The sequence below is a fragment of the Amia ocellicauda genome, chromosome 14 (assembly GCF_036373705.1).
Source record: "Amia ocellicauda isolate fAmiCal2 chromosome 14, fAmiCal2.hap1, whole genome shotgun sequence".
Lineage (NCBI taxonomy): Eukaryota > Metazoa > Chordata > Actinopteri > Amiiformes > Amiidae > Amia > Amia ocellicauda.
The window spans coordinates 32,521,678-32,541,808 of NC_089863.1; the positions used below are offsets into that span (position 1 = coordinate 32,521,678).

The 20,131-nt window shown below is 37.1% G+C and overlaps 1 protein-coding gene across 3 annotated transcripts in view; it reads left to right on the plus strand.

The window, feature by feature from the left end:
• The window catches only part of adam15 (ADAM metallopeptidase domain 15), a 105,403-nt gene that overhangs the window by 9,527 nt on the left and 75,745 nt on the right, over positions 1–20,131 (plus strand). For all 3 annotated transcript variants that reach the window (XM_066721643.1, XM_066721644.1, XM_066721645.1), the window contains exon 3: positions 19,336–19,412. In XM_066721643.1, the coding sequence (XP_066577740.1) occupies positions 19,336–19,412 (77 nt within the window). The remainder of the gene's footprint in view (positions 1–19,335; positions 19,413–20,131) is intronic.

The window sequence follows — 20,131 nt, forward strand, 5'->3', positions numbered from 1 at the left end:
CTTCTTGGGGAGTTTTGTTTTCAGTTTTGCCTTCAGCAAGTGAAATGCTGCTTAATTGGATTCAGGTCAGGTGATTGACTTGGCCATTGCAGAACATTCCCTTAAAAAAGTCTTGGGTTGCTTTCGCAGTATGCTTCGGGTCATTGTCCATCTGCACTGTGAATTTTGAAGCTTTTGGCTGAATCTGAGCAGATAATATAGCCCTAAACACTTCAGAATTCATCCTGCTGCTTTTGTCAGTAGTCACATCATCAATAAAGACAAGGGAACCAATTCCCTTGGCAGCCATACATGCCCATGCCATAACACTACCTCCACCATGCTTCACAGATGAGGTGGTATGATTCGGATCATAAGCAGCTCCTTCCCTTCTCCATTCTCTTCTCTTCCCATTATTCTGGTACACGTTGATTTTTGTCTCATCTGTCCATAGGATGTTGTTCCAGAACTGTACAGGTTTCTTTAGATGTTTTTGGCAAACTCTAATCTGGTCTTCCTGTTTTCTGTTTCCATCTTGTGGTAAACCTCTGTATTTACTCTGGTGAAGTGTTCTCTTGATTTTTGACTTGTTGACACAGATGTGCCTACCTCCTGGAGGGTGTTATTGATCTGGCCAACTGTTGTGAAGGGGTTTTTCTTCACCAGGGTAAGAATTTTTCTGTCATCCACCACAGTTGTTTTCCGTGGTCTTCCAGGTCTTTTGGTGTTCTTGAGCTCACCAGTGTGTTCTTTCGTTTTAAGAATGTAACACATAGTTGATTTGGCCACACCTATTGTTTTTGCAATCTCTCTGATTGGTTTGTTTTGATTTCTGAGAAAAAACTGAAGGCAGAACGCCAAGAACAAGCAGGAACTAAAGACAGCTGCAGTGCAGGCCTTGCAGAGCATCACCAGGGAAGAAACCCAGCATCTGGTGATGTCTATGGGTTCCAGACTTCAGGCAGCCATTGACTGCAAAGGATTTGCAACTGAGTATTGAAACTCACAATTTAATTCATGATTATATTAGATTGTCCAACTACTTTTGAGCCCCTAAAATTGGGGGGACCAAATATAAAAATGGGTGTAATTCCTACACCGTTCACCCAATTTGGATGTAGCTACCCTAAAATTAAAGATGAAAATCTGCACTTAAAGAACATCTTGATTGTGTCCTTTCAAATCCATTGTGGTGGCATATAGAGCCAAAATTATGACAATTGTGTCACTGTACAAATATTTATGGACCTAACTATCGTGTATCGCCCAAACGTCTAAATATATTGAGATATTATTTTTAGGTCATATCGCCCAGCCCTACACTTCAGGAGTAAATTTACAATTGCAAAATGAGTTTATCTAAGAAGGGAAAAATAGACAGTGATAGTGTTTAAAAAATAATGGACATCAAAATTCTTATTTACTGATGTTGCAAGAAAAGCCGTGTTCTTAGTTTGCTAACAAATCGTAGCAGTATTCTAAGATTAAAACTTGAAACGTTACTTCGAGATGAAAACTGCAGACAGATATGAGAACATGTCTTCCAAAGAGAAAGCTAGACAATCGTATGAAATGGCACATGAATGCAAAATGAACAAAGCTTTTTCATGAGACTTTATAGAGCTAAGGAATTACTAGAACATACAATGTAGTTTCCCAATTGCCAAGCATGAATACCGTAGTAGTAAATGGAGAATATTGCAATTGAGCATCAGGTTTCCCATCTTCTGATCGGCATAATTCATGGTTTATAGTTACCAAATCCAGTGAGACTGACTATGGATTCTAATAATGTGGGTGGACAGATTTCAAGATAGAGAGAAAAGCTTGTATGAGACTTACAGCAAATTTGGTCTTCAGATGGATTACTGAGTAGATTGCAGGTAATCTGGGGTTTGTTAGCTCATACTTGTCAACACTTGCAATTTCACTGAGCTGCAGTTCTAGGAACTGACCTTCTGACCTCATTTCCTTTTTTTCCATCTTGTATGTAGCCCCAGTTTTATTCATGACTACAGTTAGTTCCCTCTGTGGAGGAATAAATTAGTAAATCAAGTTAAAAAAGTACATACACAATGTAGTTGAAAATCGCAATTATCCAGAAGTGGTATTGATATGGCTGTGCCGGTGACAGATTTCTAGTATCAATCTAGTCTCTAGTTGAAGATTTTACCGTGGTGGCCGGTATTACCATCCGTGGCGAGGTGCCATGTTCCGAAATTCTTTAAAAAGTAGGACGACTCTTCAAATTAACTTTCCTATTCTGTTATATTTTTCAATCATACAGTAGAACTACACAAATACAAAATAAAAAGTAATAACAAAAGCCCCATTCACACTGGGTTTGAATGCGTTAAAATTGCCAGCAAGGATCCATTCACACAGAAAACAGAGATTGCCGTGGGAACCAGTCGCTACAGAAGCCTGTGGATTTGGGAGAGGAGACACGGACCCATATTCTGGACAATCACTATTCAGCAGCGCAACGCTGATTATAATATTCACAAATATAGTAGTCTGTTGTTGTGTTCTGTATAACTGCATACAGTGTGTTTAAATAGACAGTTGGATGCATCACTATTCAGACTTGTCATATGATTATGAAAATTAATTGCGTTGCTGGTCAGATCTCCGCATATTCTGCACAATGTGAACGCACCCATGTATTATTTGGTTGTATCAGAAGTAGACTATCAAATGTGTTAGACTACATGTAGTAACTCTATTGCTGTCATTATTATTATTATTATTATTATTATTATTATTATTATTATTTATTTATTGGGAGACACCCTTATTCAGGGCGACTTACAAATAAGAGCAATACAAAGTGCAAAACTAAAGTACAGTTATACATAATGCAATTTACAAATTCAAATGTACACACATGAAATATAATAGTATACAATACAATGTTGTCATGTGTATTTGTTATTGTACGCATTATGCTGCCATTTCTTATATGTATTAATCATGATGTAAAATGTAAATATCCTGTGTTTTATTAATACAAAAGGAGTTATGAACTGAGCACGTTTGTACACGGCAAGTGTGAATGGCGAGCATACTGACTGATACATTGTTTCAAAGCAAACGAACCGAACCGATTTCGTTTGAAACATACCCAGTGTGAGGGGGGTAACACATTTAGAGATAATATGTTTTGTATTATTTATTGGTACATAAGTTAGAATTACATACGCCAACCTGTTGGTTCATCAATAACTCTCAGAATTGCTGCGACTATATTATTTTCAACCTCCGCCATTTCTAACAACCCAGTCCGTTTCTCGTTACGGTCACAAGTTCTTGTTCAATGGTGGCTTAACCTTGTCGTGTTGTGGTCGCAAAAATGCAGCCCTATTCTGTTTGGTTACGGCAGTGTCGACACGCAAGGACTTGATGCTGAATTTGCCGGCAATTAGACTACTACCCTTGCCGGAAAATTGCCGGCAATGATTTGCCAGCTATGACCCATTCACACAGACCTTACCGGCAACAAAATGCCAAACAGAATAAAATAAAGATTTAAAAGAACAATTGATTCTATTGCAATTGCAAATGTTGATTTTATTTTCAACCATGTATTTTTGATTGGCTACAGTGAGGGGAAAAAAGTATTTGATCCCCTGCTGATTTTGTACGTTTGCCCACTGACAAAGAAATGATCAGTCTATAATTTTAATGGTAGGTGTATTTTAACAGTGAGAGACAGAATAACAACAAAAAAATCCAGAAAAACGCATTTCAAAAAAGTTATAAATTGATTTGCATGTTAATGAGGGAAATAAGTATTTGACGCCTTCGACTTAGTACTTGGTGGCAAAACCCTTGTTGGCAATCACAGAGGTCAGACGTTCTTGTAGTTGGCCACCAGGTTTGCACACATCTCAGGAGGGATTTTGTCCCACTCCTCTTTGCAGATCCTCTCCAAGTCATTAAGGTTTCGAGGCTGACGTTTGGCAACTCGAACCTTCAGCTCCCTCCACAGATTTTAAGGTATTTTTTCCAGATTAAGGTCTGGAAACTGGCTAGGCCACTCCAGGACCTTAATGTGCTTCTTCTTGAGCCACTCCTTTGTTGCCTTGGCTGTGTGTTTTGGGTCATTGTCATGCTGGAATACCCATCCACGACCCATTTTCAGTACCCTGGCTGAGGGAAGGAGGTTCTCACCCAAGATTTGACGGTACATGGCCCCGTCCATCGTCCCTTTGATGCGGTGCAGTTGTCCTGTCCCCTTAGCAGAAAAACACCCCCAAAGCATAATGTTTCCACCTCCATGTTTAACGTTGGGACAAGGACGCTAATGTTAAGGCATTTGCTTCGCAGCTCACATTGCTGAACTGTTTTGGAATGAAAATCAAATGTAATAATTGAATAAGAATTTAAAAAGAAATCAGTATCAAATTGGTCACCCAGGTTGCAGCTGTATTTGCTTAATATTCAGTTATTATGCACACTGTGCCATAATATTCGGGAGACAATTAATTAATATCAAGCGGTACTGCTTTTTTGAAATTGTCACAACCATCATAGTTCATTTGGACTTATAATTAACAGAAAAGGTTGTGACAATATCGGGTAAAAACATAAAACTTGCTTGCAAAATACAAGTCTCACATGAGAGTTGACAGAATGCTTGTTTCCGTATGTCTCCTAATAGGAAGGTATTTTTTTATATCCTAATGTTTATTAGTGTTTATTCAACAACATTTTTAAAGTTTTAAAGACTAAGGGCTAGATATTTGCAGGGTTTGCGCACCGCACATTTGCACAGCACATTCATCTGATAACTGTGCAAAACTGTGCTCAAAACAGTGGGAATAACAGCACACTGTGGAGTGATGCTGGTAGGTTTGCGAGGCACAGGAACACAGGAAAAAAATGCTATATTCCAATGTCATGCAAAGATTTGTGCCATGTTTGAATATTTCTCCATTTTGGTCAAGTTGCATATTTTTTGTGCAGCACGCGTTTTGCACGAAAATTTTGTGAAGTTAGAATATTGGGCCCTAAGTATTTTTATATAAAGTTCAAAGCGCAACTATTCAAATACTCATCAACAACAACTGTGGAATTATCGATAGTCGAAATATTTGTCACACACATCCCTAATCACATTGTCGAAGCCCAAAAGTGCGTCCCATCATATCATAAAAATACTAAATACTAAAGGGTCAATGACAAATAAAGTTTTCAAGTTTTTTGGATGTATTGGGTATTATTGTTTGTTTTATTGCTTTTAAGATGGCATTTATTTAATTTTTATAAGATTTCTGATTTTACCACCCAAGAAATGTCAGGTGGCGCAACCGTATATTAATTAAAAAAAACAACAACATAATTTTAATGTATTTCCCACAACTGGATACAAGTACATATGAATCATTGTACTGTCTAAAATACATAAGACATACTAAATTTCCCATTAAATTCTTTATGGGGCTTTTATTACATTTCTTAGAAATGGACACTGATTTATGTTGTTTAGCATCCAGTTTCCCGTAGGGAGAGTTAAAAAAGTTTTTAAAAACTGTAAAAGTTATTTGTATACATTATATAATGTGTTAAAGCTATATTTATGACTTTGCAGTTGCAATGAAAATTGATGTTTTAAAATATAAATTTGCTGGGTGCATCACCTGACCACGTCTGGTTTTGCCACCTGATATGCTCATAACAATTGATTATCACAAAATAAAAAGAAAGAAGTTCATGCATTTTTTTCTGTTTTCTTTTGGCTTTAACTTACCCCCAGTTTTGCTAGTTTTAAACTTCTTCGACTACTTTTTTATATGTGTTTAAATGCGTTTTTTGAAATTGAAATTTGTGACCTTTTCGTCTATTAAAGTGTAAGGAACAATTTGAGATGAAAATTTTATGTTGAAATACCACTCAAACTAAAATGTGTAGATGTTGTTGGGTGAAAATAGCATAAGAAATGATGGAATAATGTGCAATTGAAATAACCTAAGTTTAAAGTTTAGAGAAAATTTGTACCACAAAATGCAAAAATATAAAATCAAATTCACTGTTTTCATTAAATGAATAAAGCATTATTTTATGAACACACATAAAATAGTGAAAACATCTTTGAAAATATTTTAAAAATACGTTGTCTATATGAAATGTATGAATTTATAAGCCTGACCATAAATTCAGTGTATTACAGTGCATCTGGAAAGTATTCACAGCGCTTCACTTTTTCCACATATTGTTATGTTACAGCCTTATTCCAAAATTGATTAAATTCATTATTTTCCTCAAAATTCTACAAACAATACCCCATAATGACAACGTGAAAGGAGTTTGTTTGAAATCTTTGCAAATTTGAGGTCCAGAGTGCTCTGGAGCAGGTTTTCATCAAGGATGTCTCTGTACATTGCTGCATTCATCTTTCCCTCGATCCTGACTAGTCTCCCACTTCCTGCCACTGAAGAACATCCCCACAGCATGATGCTGCCACCACCATGCTTCACTGTAGTGATGGTATTGGCCAGGTGATGAACTGTGCCTGGTTTCCTCCAGACATGACGCTTGCCATTCAGGCCAAAGAGTTCAATCTTTGTTTCATCAGACCAGAGAATTTTGTTTCTCATGGTCTGAGAGTCCTTCAGGTGCCTTTTGGCAAACTCCAGGTGGGCTGTCATGTGCTTTTTACTGAGGAGTGGCTTCCGTCTGGCCACTCTGCCATACAGGCCTGATTGGTGGAGTGCTGCAGAGATGGTTGTTCTTCTGGAAGATTCTCCTCTCTCCACAGAGACACGCATCGGGTTCTTGGCCATCTCTCCGACTAAGGCCCTTCTCCCCCGATTGCTCAGTTTGGCCGGGCGGCCAGCTCTAGGAAGAGTCCTGGTGGTTCCAAACTTCTTCCATTTACGGATGATGGAGGCCACTGTGCTCATTGGGACCTTCAATGCTGCAGAAATGTTTCTGTACCCTTCCCCAGATCTGTGCCTCGATACAATCCTGTCTCGGAGGTCTACAGACATTTCCTTGGACTTCATGGCTTGGTTTGTGCTCTGACATGCACTGTTAACTGTGGGACATTATATTGACAGCTGTGTGCCTTTCCAAATCATGTCCAATCAACTGAATTTACCACAGGTGGACTCCAATCAAGTTGTAGAAACATCTCAATGATGATCAATGGAAACAGGATGCACCTGAGCTCAATTTTGAGTGTCATGGCAAAGGCTGTGAATACTTATGTAAATGTGCTTTTTTTGTTTTTTATTTTTAATACATTTGCAAAGATTTCAAACAAACTTCTTTTACGTTGTCATTATGGGGTATTGTTTGTAGAATTTTGAAGAAAATAATGAATTTAATCCATTTTGGAATAAGGCTGTAACATAAGAAGATGTGGAAGAAGTGAAGCGCTGTGAATACTTTCCAGATGCACTGTACATACATTAACTATCAAACATTATATCATGTATGACTCTGGAGGTTCACAATGAGATGCTGGGTTAATTCATTTAGTTCAGGTGTTTCTTTTGAAACACAAATGAATTAGAATATATGCACTTAAATAAATGAATATCATACAGAAAGATTATTATGATCATTCAAATGTATTTAATATATTCAAAAACATGAATTAGCATGACTTTTTTCCATTGGTGTCAATGTAATTCTGGTTGCACCATTTGACTTATTGGTTGCACCACTTTTCAAACTCAATTCAAATCAAACAAGCATTAACTTGGACACCTATATTAACTTTTGGCCTTGAAGTAAAGTGTCTACATACATTTTTAAAATAAAACATAAATTGCTACAAAACCATTTTTGTTTTGTAATTTATAAGCAATTTAACATTTATGCCAAACTATTTGATTAAGTATATATTTTTTTAAATAAGCTTTTTAATAGACATTTGTTCTCTGCATATATGTTCAAATGTATTTTCCTGTTTATTATTATTATTACCTGATTTCTTAGCAGTTACAATTATTAAAATATATGACATTATTTTTACATTTGTACAGTTGGGCATTTACTGGTGCAATCTAGGTAAAGTACCTTGCTCAAAGATACAACAGCACCTCCGTGAAGTTGGCAGCCCATGTGTTCAGAATATGAATAAAAAATATATGCATTGTTTGTGCTGCATTTGTGTTGGTTTGTGTCAGTGTGGTTCCCAAGATATTAAAGATAATATGTTATGAGCAGTGACATCACTCAGCACCCATTAACGTCCAAATCGCACCACAATAGTCTCTTTCATTTGTGCTACGTTTGTGCTGATTTGTGTCATTTAAAGAAACATCTGTACTGTTTTATTTCTTGAGTTATTAAGCAATACTTTTTTTAATGAGTGATGTCACTCAGCACCCCATCAACGTCCAAATCGCACCAAAATAGTATCTTTCCTTTGTTCTACGTTTGTGCCGGTTTGTGCCATATTCGTTTTCATCGATGCAGATATTATTTTTTCATTATCAGCGATGATGTCACCTTGCAGCAAAAATAATTGTTTGTACCAACATGGTTCTTGAGATATTAAACATTATATTTTAATCACTTAACAGTGGTCTCGGTCCTTTATGGTACATTTGTGCTGATGTGTGCTGTAAAATGCATAGGCTATTTTGGCTTCAAAAGCATATTCTGCTTCAATATAATTCTGCTTGTATGTTTGCAGTGCACTTGCACAACAGGGTTCTTTATTCGGCTGCCTACAGCAAAGCAGGAGACTCGGGTTTGGACTGCCGACAACACCGATCAAGCAATGTTTTGCTTTAATAATAATTAAACACGTCATCAATGCATACACTTCTCCATGTCTCGTTTTCGTAGGTTAGGACTACATAATTTTGTATAGGCTTAAGCCTAAACTCCTATTACGAAACCGCAAACACTGGAAACCATGACAACATTAATAAACTTTCAGATCAGAAATTGTTACATGTTGTTATGAACAGGTTCACTAATGCTTTTTGGGTACAAGGAAGTAGCCTATAACTCCCTGTGAACCCTATACAATTGAAAAGGTATTTTTTGCACCAGACATCAGATATCCAAGGCAGCTTGATGGTCAATGCTATTCATGCATTTTAAGTGATTTCAATCACATTGCTTTTAAAAAATGTTTTCCCTTTATAGGTTTTATATTTATTTTCAATATCATGAATAATAAGAAGTAGCCACATGTAGTTTTTTAACTGTCTGCAACTCAGTTTTAGAAAATGGCAACATAATAATTTATTAGACTATTAAAAGAAGGTTCTTTAGCACAGCTTTATATTAAAATAAATAGGTATAGGTATTGACGATAAATTATTTTGCGGTGAGGCAGTATACTGTTTAGTATGTATTTATACTGTATTGATGAAACGAACAACAGAAAGTAAATCTTATTTTATGTTACCGTTAACACATTCACTGACATATGATTGTTTTGGAATCACTCTACGGGGTGGAGCTGCTGTGGTGCAGAGCGCTCAGAGGTGTGTTTGTGCTGTGCGATTCAAATCTCTCAACCGGGTGAGCTCCAAACCGCACCATCTACACATGCTCCAGAACTGCCATCTGCGTGCAGTTTGTTTTGGCATTTGCCAAATGATATCTCCAAGAAACATGTCCAGGACATATTTTGATGTCTTTATATTGCCTTTATCATAAAGTGATGTATAGTTATCATCTCTCTTAAGCCTAACACTGATTCTAAAGATATTGCAGATAAAAGCAGGAAGTCGATTCCTTAGTGTGTTAAATTGGACTGATAGCTCTAAGCCCACTCTTTCAGAACCTATTAAATCTGATTGGCTGGGAGTAATTGTCTTTAGGCAGTGAAGCACACTCACCAATCAGGAATGAAACATTGTATTTTAGTGGTTGTAACTCTCCCTAGTTTAAAATAAACAATGAAGTCTGTGTTTTGTGTTTTTGTGGATATTTCGGATAGTCTACTTCAGTGTTTTATATTAACGTTGTGTTGGTATAATGTATTTGTTTATTGTGCAGGGAACATAACCAGGACATTTACATCAGTTTCTAGGGAATATGTGTTTCCAATTATGCAAATTCACTTAACACGGTGATTTCCAGGAACGTAAACCACATTATTCAAGGATTATCTGTATATTGTATAAGTGACCTTTATACAGCAGGCATAGTGTTCAAGCCCTATGTGACAACTGCAGTAGCTTTACATTCAAAACTGGAAGCATGTTTTATAAAGGTAAACAGATAAGCCCAAAATAGTAATATTTAAAATATTGTTTTCCAGTTTGTTCTTATCTCATTGAAAGCTTTCACAAAATATAATTCAGGAGGTCAAAATCGAAATGCATACTTGGCTATTACTTTTTGTGACATATTCAATCCAGTATTAAGAAGACAACACAAATTTATGATTTCATTTGAATCCCACAGCAAGCCATTTACAGTATTTTTATTTGTTGTTTTAGTGCAATCAAAAGTTATTGCAGATATTTAAGAAACCTAGAATGCACCACTTGATTATAGCAATTCCCAACACAAAATTAGATTATGTGACTGTCTGGCTGATCTGCTTAGTGCAATGTGGGTCTAAGATAGGATTTACAGTGAATCAAGGACTCTTATGTTACATAAAAAGGCTGTTGTGAAATGAGGGGCTTTGCTTTTTGTGTGGAGTGTATTATAGCTATAATCTAAAATTTAAATCTTCTGTTTCTAAAAATGTCCATGCAATTAAGTGTGTCCAAGATAATAAAACATAGTACACCACCTATGATGGTTAGGTAGCTATATTATGGTTGTCCTAATCCTTAAGTGTACATTGTTGATTTATGACCTACTTTTAGATTAGTTCAAGAGAAGGTGATTGGTAAAATCGTTGGTGGTCATGCTAGAGGTGTGTTGAGAGTAAGAGATAGGGATTAAGGTTTTTGGCACAGGTAAAGGGAGAGATGGAAAAAGATGGTAAGATCAGAGGAGGGTGAGAAATAGAATAAAGAGATCAAGTGTTGAGCTTGAGATGGTGTATGTCCAATCTACGAAAAGATGTCTGAGAGGCTGTTGTAAATTAGGGATGATGCCTAAGATTCAATAAGTGGGTAATGCTAAGCAGATGAAGCAGATCAATTCTCAAAGTTGGGGTCGCCTGATATGCAAATAGGGTTGTGAGAGAATGCCCGAAATTGACTTAAAAATATCTTCTAAAACAATTACTATTGAAAATTATGTAAAATGCATCCTGTATTTGAGCCAACTCGTAATAAACAATAAAGTTTAAAAAAGTTTGTTACACTGGTGTTCTGCTTACATATCATTTTTGGTATCAAGGCAATGAATGAGTTTCTGAACACCTGCATCCTTCACCTGTTTCCTGGGAAAAGGCCTCTTTTAATAGTTTTATTTATAACATGTCACTTTAGAATATCTGCATAGGGTGTAGTGTTGCACAGTATACCGAAAATTCTATACTTTTTTGATACTAAAAAAACAAAATGGTCCAATACTACAATCATTGTTATGTTCGATACTTCTGTCAAATGTGTCTCCATAGTAGAAGAATCTATAATTTCTCTGAATCAGTGAGGGTTTTTACATTAGTATTGCAGACATTCAGTGTACAATGTATCATCAGGCATATAAGTGTAGATTAGACTATAATAATAACTGTGCTTAAACTTGCACCCTATCATTTTTATTTTTAACCAGTAGAGAGTGGTTTCTTGCAATAAATTAAACTGCGAGTAGAGTTTTTGTTTTAATTATTTGCTATTTTCGGGTAGGTCACACTAATAATTTGATCCAGACCCAGGTTTTAAATTTATGATTCATAAAATGTCTATTATATCTGATAAATGAGGGGAACATACAGGGGATAAGCTGTGAATAACTTCAGATGTAAATCAAATTAGTGGAGGTTTTGTTCATTAAGGAATTGTGATTTGAGTGTTCTGCTTATCTTTGTTATGCCTTTTGAGTGGTTAACTGGGGCAAAACCACAGTGTTCAGTTTAAATTTGTGTAATTAAACACGTAACAATTACATGTTATGTTTGTACGAAAGGAATAATGCTTATTAGTGCCACTGTAAAAAAGCCACACAAGTATATGGTGGAAAAGTCTAAATGTAATGGCTAGGAAAAAACAATGACTCCAGCAAACCAAGGCATACAAATATCAGAGCCACAGTGCAAAGAGCAACACTGAAATTGTCAAAAGCAACATAAAATCTGAACAAGGGAGAGAAAAGGTTGTCATTAAAAAACAAACAGAACAGACCTGCCCTCTATATAACAATCTTTGCTCTGCAGATTAAATGGAAGGAACAGTGATTCCCACCCCCCTTCAACTGTTTGCCTCTCTCTCTCTCTCTCTCTCTCTCATACTTTGAATGGACCGCTCCCTTTATTCATCATGCAATGAGGTCACCCTGTGTAATCTATCAACCCACACGCCTTGGAACATTACCTCACTGCCAAGCAAGCAAGACAGAGAAAGGGAGGGAGGGAAGGATTTAGGGCTGGGGGGCTGGGAAAGGTGCCAAGGGCTGGGTGTTATCCTGTATTAACACTGCATTCAGCTACAGCTCTAGATAAGCCAGTTTCTTCAATGGTTACAGCTGTTCCCAGAAAATAAGAAGCCAAGGATTTTGTTTTTTTAACTGTTTCCTTCAGGAAAAGTTTGCCTCTCATAAGTATTTAGTTGTTTTTTAAGTTAGTTCAGTTGCATCACACATACTTGAATACATCTAGCTAGTTAATAACAAAGACACAAAGTTGAAGAATTGTTTGACTATCTATATCAGGGGTTCCCAAAGTGCGGCACGGGAGCCAAATATGGCCCTTCGAGGATGTTTGGTGCGACCCCTCAAAGTCGACCTTCAACCACCTCTTTTCTGAACCTTTACTATAGTTGTACACTTTCTGAACATTTTTTGTTAGAAATTGCACATGTAATTTTGGGAAAATAATAAAACAACAGTATAAGTTCATAAATGTTCCCTAACAGAAAAGTATAGGAAAGAAAAAGGTTTGGGACATACACTGATCAGCCATAACATTAAGACCACCTGCCTAATATTGTGTAGGTCCCCCTTTTGCTGCCAAAACAGCCCTGACCTGTCAAGGCATGGACTCCACTAGACCTCTGAAGGTGTGCTGTGGTATCTGGCACCAAGACGTTAGCAGCAGATGCTTTAAGTCCTGTAAGTTGCGAGGTGGGGCCTCCATGGATCGGACTTGTTTGTCCAGCACATCCCACAGATGGTCGATTGGATTAAGATCTGGGGAATTTGGAGGCCAAGTCAACACCTTGAACTCATGATTCATCAGACCAGGCCACCTTCTTCCATTGCTCCGTGGTCCAGTTCTGATGCTCACGTGCCCATTGTAGGCGTTTTTGGCAGTGAACAGGGGTCAGCATGGGCACCCTGACTGGTCTGCGGCTACGCAGCCCCATACGCAACAAACTGCAATGCACTGTATGTTCTGACACCTTTCTATCAGAACCAGCATTTACAACAATTTGAGCTACAGTAGCTTGTCTGTTGGATCAGACCACACACGGGCCAGCCTTCGCTCCCCAACGTGCAGCAGTGAGCCTTGGCCACCCATGACCCTGTCTCTGGTTCAGCGCTTTTCCTTCCTTGGACCGCTTTTGATAGGTACTGACCACTGCAGACCGGGAACACCCCACAAGAGCTGCAGTTTTGGAGATGCTCTGACCCAGTAGTCTAGCCATCACAATTTGGCCCTTGTCAAAGTCGCTCAGATCCTTACGCTTGCCCATTTTTCCTGCTGCTAACACATCAACTTTGAGGACAAAATTGCTGCCTAATATACAGTGAGGGAAAAAAGTATTTGATCCCCTGCTGATTTTGTACGTTTGCCCACTGACAAAGAAATAATCAGCCTATAATTTTAATGGTAGGTGTATTTTAACAGTGAGAGACAGAATAACAACAAAAAAATCCAGAAAAACGCATTTCAAAAAAGTTATACATTGATTTGCATGTTAATGAGGGAAATAAGTATTTGACCCCTTCGACTTAGTACTTGGTGGCAAAACCCTTGTTGGCAATCACAGAGGTCAGACGTTTCTTGTAGTTGGCCACCAGGTTTGCACACATCTCAGGAGGGATTTTGTCCCACTCCTCTTTGCAGATCCTCTCCAAGTCATTAAGGTTTCAAGGCTGACATTTGGCAACTCGAACCTTCAGCTCCCTCCACATATTTCCTATGGGATTAAGGTCTGGAGACTGGCTAGGCCACTCCAGGACCTTAATGTGCTTCTTCTTGAGCCACTCCTTTGTTGCCTTGGCTGTGTGTTTTGGGTCATTGTCATGCTGGAATACCCATCCACGACCCATTTTCAATGCCCTGGCTGAGGGAAGGAGGTTCTCACCCAAGTTTTGAAAATACATGGCCCTGTCCATCGTCCCTTTGATGCGGTGCAGTTGTCCTGTGCCCTTAGCAGAAAAACACCCCCAAAGCATTATGTTTCCACCTCCATGTTTGACGGTGGGGATGGTGTTCTTGGGGTAATTCCTCCTCCAAACACGGCGAGGTGAATTGATGCCAAAGAGCTCGATTTTGGTCTCATCTGACCACAACACTTTCACCCAGTTCTCCTCTGAATCATTCAGATGTACAGGCCCGTCTGAAGTTTGCCAATGAACATGTGCTTTATTGAGCAGGGGGATCTTGCGGGCGCTGCAGGATATCTGTCCTTCACGGCATATTGTGTTACCAATTGTTTTCTTGGTGACTGTGGTCCCAGCTGCCTTGAGATCATTAACAAGATCCTCCCGTGTAGTTCTGGGCTGATTCCTCACCGTTCTCATGATCATTGAAACTCCACGAGGTGAGATCTTGCATGGAGCCCCAGACCGAGGGAGACTGACAGTTATTTTGTGTTTCTTCCATTTGCGAATCATCGCACCAACTGTTGTCACCTTCTCACCAAGCTGCTTGGCGATGGTCTTGTAGCCCATTCCAGCCTTGTGTAGGTCTACAATCTTGTCCCTGACATCCTTGGCCAGCTCTTTGGTCTTGGCTATGGTGGAGAGTTTGGAATCTGATTGATTGATTGCTTCTGTGGACAGGTGTCTTTTATACAGGTAACGACCTGAGATTAGGAGCACTCCCTTTAAGAGAGTGCTCCTAATCTCAGCTCGTTACCTGTATAAAAGACACCTGGGAGCCAGAAACCTTGCTGATTGATAGGGGATCAAATACTTATTTCACTCATTAACATGCAAATCAATTTATAACTTTTTTGCATTGCATTTTTTTGTTGTTATTCTGTCTCTCACTGTTAAAATACACCTACCATTAAAATTATAGACTGATAATTTCTTTGTCAGTGGGCAAACGTACAAAATCAGCAGGGGATCAAATACTTTTTTCCCTCACTGTATCCCACCCACTGACAGGTGCCATTATAACGAGATTATCAGTGTTATTCACTTCACCTGTCATTCTACATAGATGGGAGGAAAAATACTTATCACTGAATGTTGAAACTAATTAAATCATACTGACTCACTTTGAACAGAAAATAAAACAACAAACAAAAAGCCTTGGAGGTTAAAAATCCCTATGTTATACAATGTAATTTGCCCTCTGCATTCCTGGCATTGATAGGGTTCAGTGTGACCTGCCCCAAGCGCATGGAGAAAGCGAGGAAGCAGCACCGGTAACACAGCAGGAAGCCACAGTCTCACTCAGTGTCTTTAAAGGCTGTGGAGGGCAAGAGGAGAATACCAGGAAGAGGTGTTGAAAGGACTCCAGGGCTGAATCATCTTGGTTAACTGGTCAGATTGCAGAAACCATGGGAGAATTCCCATTTCCGCTTTATCGTTCACCATGAATTCTAACGAGAAACTTCAGTTTGAACAAAAAAGTTAATGTCTTTTAATTTAAGAGGTGGAGGCTTAATAATCCTAAAGGGATACTAATAATAAATTGCATTATTAATGCCTTATAGCAGGGGTCTCAAACTCAATTCCTGGAGGGCTGGTTTTAGTTCCAACCGAGTCCTCAATTACTTAATTTGTCTAATTAATTATTCAATTTGAAATTAAAAAAATATATTACGAGGTATTTTACAGTTGATGGTCTAAAGGTGCATTTGATTCAGGGTTCAGTTGCTTATAAAATATCATGGGGTCTGGATAGCCATTTAAATGTATCTAGCTAATTAAACAATTAGACCAATTAACTATTTGAGGGCTCTATTGGAAGGAAAACCAGCATACACATGGCCCTCCAGGGACTGAGTTTGAGACCACTGCCTTATAACTTTATGTTGACACCTTATCACAATTGAAAGAGAGCACCTTTTTTAACTTTCATAGAAGGGGATTGAATTTTTGCATGTGGTCACATGCCATTTAATCTTTACCTCAGTCATATTCAATTGTTGTTCTTTTACTGAGTATTCAAAGTGAAGTAGTTATTAGTTACTGTGCTATAACATTGTCTCTGAGGTCTAAAACTGCTTTATAATTATTTAAATAATGTTATAGAGGTTTTTAAATCAACGTTTTGATGGTGAGCACCACTAATCACTAAATCATATTATACTTATCAAACTAATTTAAATTAAAAAGTTATTTTGACAATTACATCAACCTAAAATACCTTTTTCTAATTTGAAAATAATTTGTGCATTTATTGTTTATTAACTTTAAAAGGAGAACTAAGGTGTTTCCTTCAATTATGTTTTAATGTCTCTTTACATGTTGCGATTAGTATATTTATGACATATTTTTCCAGTTCAATTTTATCAAACTTTTAAACTCATCATAAATAATGGTGGATGTGAAAAGGATGTGCAGTAATAACTTCCTAGATAGCGATAACACAGCCATCAAAAACAGAAGACAAATTTTATCATATTAGCCAAGTGTATTTTTTTCATGGTTATTATTCATTAATGGTAATTGTAGTTTCTGTAGACAACATGAAGTGTTGCTGTGTCCATGGGTGCAAGAAAAACAGGTTTTCTCTCCTACATGCCTAATCAATTATTTTATTTATTATGGTTTATTTTTTGTTTGTTTATTTTGTTTGTTTATATTCAATCAGTAAAGTGCTCTGGGGCTACCCTGTGAAGGGTGCAATACTAAATAAATATTGATTGATTGATTAATTAATGTACAGTGGAGATTGTTTGTGCATGTGAACAATTCCACATTCAAAGAGAGGAAAACATCTGCTGTGAATATTTTCCAACATTTGCGAATGATTTGCCTGGACTGATTTGTATGAATAGGCTAATGCATGGTAAATAATGTTAAATGTGTGATTTACCTTCACAAGGTACATTGTAACTTTTTTATTCTAGTACAAGTGGCACAAAGTATTTATTTAATTTTTTTATTTAAAACAGTGATTGTTTAAACATACATTACTGCATCACCTACTTAAAATAATATATCACCATAATTATCTTAATTATTTCTTGTCAATGGTGAAATATGTATGTATGTGGATATGCATTCCACATGTATGGGTGTGTAATTTATTATTTATTGTATATGTAATTTGAACAGGACACTCCCATAAATTACAGTGATATACCTACCTCCTTTTCCAAAATTGTGGCAAACCAATTCACCCAAACATTTTCCATTGCAATATATGGTTTTGTCCAAACTGAAAAGAAAACAAACTTGTGTAGGTACCCAAACAGAACAAAAACACACAATGAAAAGCAACCTAGTTATATAATTAGTTTATATGATAACATAATTTGTTGTTTATATTTTAAATTTGACCCATCTGCTAATAACAGACCTGTACATTATATCAGTTACATTTTTAAGTCTAAGAAAGTATTATCTTACAACAAATGCAGCCACTACTGAGTAAAGGCGGGTTCAATATTTGATTTAATCCAACCCCATTATCTAAAGCAATATATTTCTCCACACTTTTCCCAGTCCCTGCCAATAAAAATAAGATGGAGATGGTGTACCTCAGGGAGATTTGCAGTGTTGGCTTTGCACCACACATAGCATTTTGCATTTAGGCCAAAAAGAAAAATGTTGGCCTCATTCAACCATACAAACTTTTGCCACATCTTTGCTGTGTTTTCCACATGGCAAAATCCAAACTGGATTTTATGTGAATTATTTTCAGCAATGGCTTTCTCCATACCACTCTTCTATATAGCTCAGCTTTGTGGAGCACCTGGGTAATAGGTGACATATGGACAGTTTCTCCCATTCTATGGCTTCTCTGACCACCGACCTCCTTGTCCAGTAGCTTAGTTTCAGAGGACGGCATGCGCTAGGCAGAGTCGTGGTTGTGCAAAATTCTTTCCGTTGTTTATAATGGATTTAACTGTGCTCTGGAGGATGTTTAATGTTTGGGATTTTTTTATAGCCAAACCCTGACTGCTACTTTTCCAGAACTTTCTCTTGGACATGAAGCTCCTTTTTGACATACTCTGGGGAAACAGGTGTATTTAATCACATGACACTTTAATTGCACACAGGTAGTCTCTATTCAACTAATTATGTGACTTCTGAAGGCAATTGGCTGCACCACAGCTTATTTTAAGTGTGTAATAACAAGGGTGGTGAATATTTATGCAATCATGACTAGTTAATTAAATGAAGATAATTGATTTTTTCCAACCTCGACATTATGTACACTTTGTCTAGATCAGTGACAGAAAATCTAATTAAATTCATTTTCATTCCAGATTGTAGCACTACAATATATCCAAAAGTCCTTGGGGGTGAATACTTATGTCAAAAACTACCATTCGTTGACACCTGCATAAATGAGAATTATTGCAGCATGAGAATTATCCAAAGCATACTTCCAAATCTACTAAGAAATGGTTAACTGCATACAACATACATGTTCTCATCTGGCCACTGCAATAACCAGACCTCAATCCAATTGAACATTTGTGGTTCAAACACAAGAAGGTAGTTCACAAAAGGAAACCAAAGGGTATATAAAACCTAGAGCAAATCTGCCTGGAGTATTGGTCAAAAATCCCACCTCATACTAGGTTTTGAATAAATGTGACCCTCGTGTTTCTGGAATTAAGGTTATTATTTGTGACAAATATGTCTGTGCTGCGTGCAATGCTAATAAGATTACATTATAACATTTTTAGACTTTTTTTTCAGCAGGACACATTATCCAATTCATTAATATTTCTGTTATGTTTTTTTTTTTTTGTATTCCTATTTATTCAGGCACTGTACATATGACAATATTCTGTTGGTTGAACATAGTTGATTACTTATTTTTTATTTTATTTTATGCATTCATTTGTGACTATTATCATTATTATTCTTTTTTTAGAAATGTAACACTGATTAAGCCATAGTATATCCCTCTATTTTATCACACTCTTGTAAACATTGATGTGTTTCTCCCTGTAGGATGGTCATCCTGACCTGCTGCAGTGTGAACTTGAGGTAGGGGGTAGGATGCTCCACCTGGACCTGGAAAAGAACCAGTAAGGATAGAACTGTTTTTCAATCTTATTGTTGGCCACAATGTCCTGGTAGATTCTTGAATCTTGAATCTATCTAACAAGTGCACCAGGACCAAAAGATGTTAAACAACCTCGAAGCAAAACAGATCTAACTCCATACTTGACTGAAATGTGTGATGTTCTTTTTAACATGATCTTCATCTTCAATGCCAAAACATAATGCTTAGAAGCATGTCTGTAAAGATAATTTTTTGTTTAATCTTACCATAAATCATGGTCCCAAATGTTCCCAAGATTCAATTTGGCAAATTCATACCAATTATTTTTGTGTTGGGCAGTGAGAAGAGGCTACTTCCTGCAATTCTGCCATGAACAACAGATTCATACAGCCAATGATGCCCACCTGTGAGAAAACATTCAGTTGAATGTTGAAGCAAAACAGACTATGACCATGAGACAGCATTACTGATATGTAGTTACCCTAACTGCCCTGCCACTGAAGAGTTTTCACTTATTGAGTTTTCCACACAGCTTTTCTATTCTATTTATTTACTGCTATGAAATTTGCTTTGTTTACTGTATATGAATACAAAATGAAATAGTTAAACATTACTTGGATGTATTTTTTGGTAACTTTCTTCTTGAAATATGACATTCTGCTTATATTCTTTCCTGGAAGAATCATAAGAACCATAAAGTTTACAAATGAGAGGAGGCAATTCGACCCATCATGCTTGTTT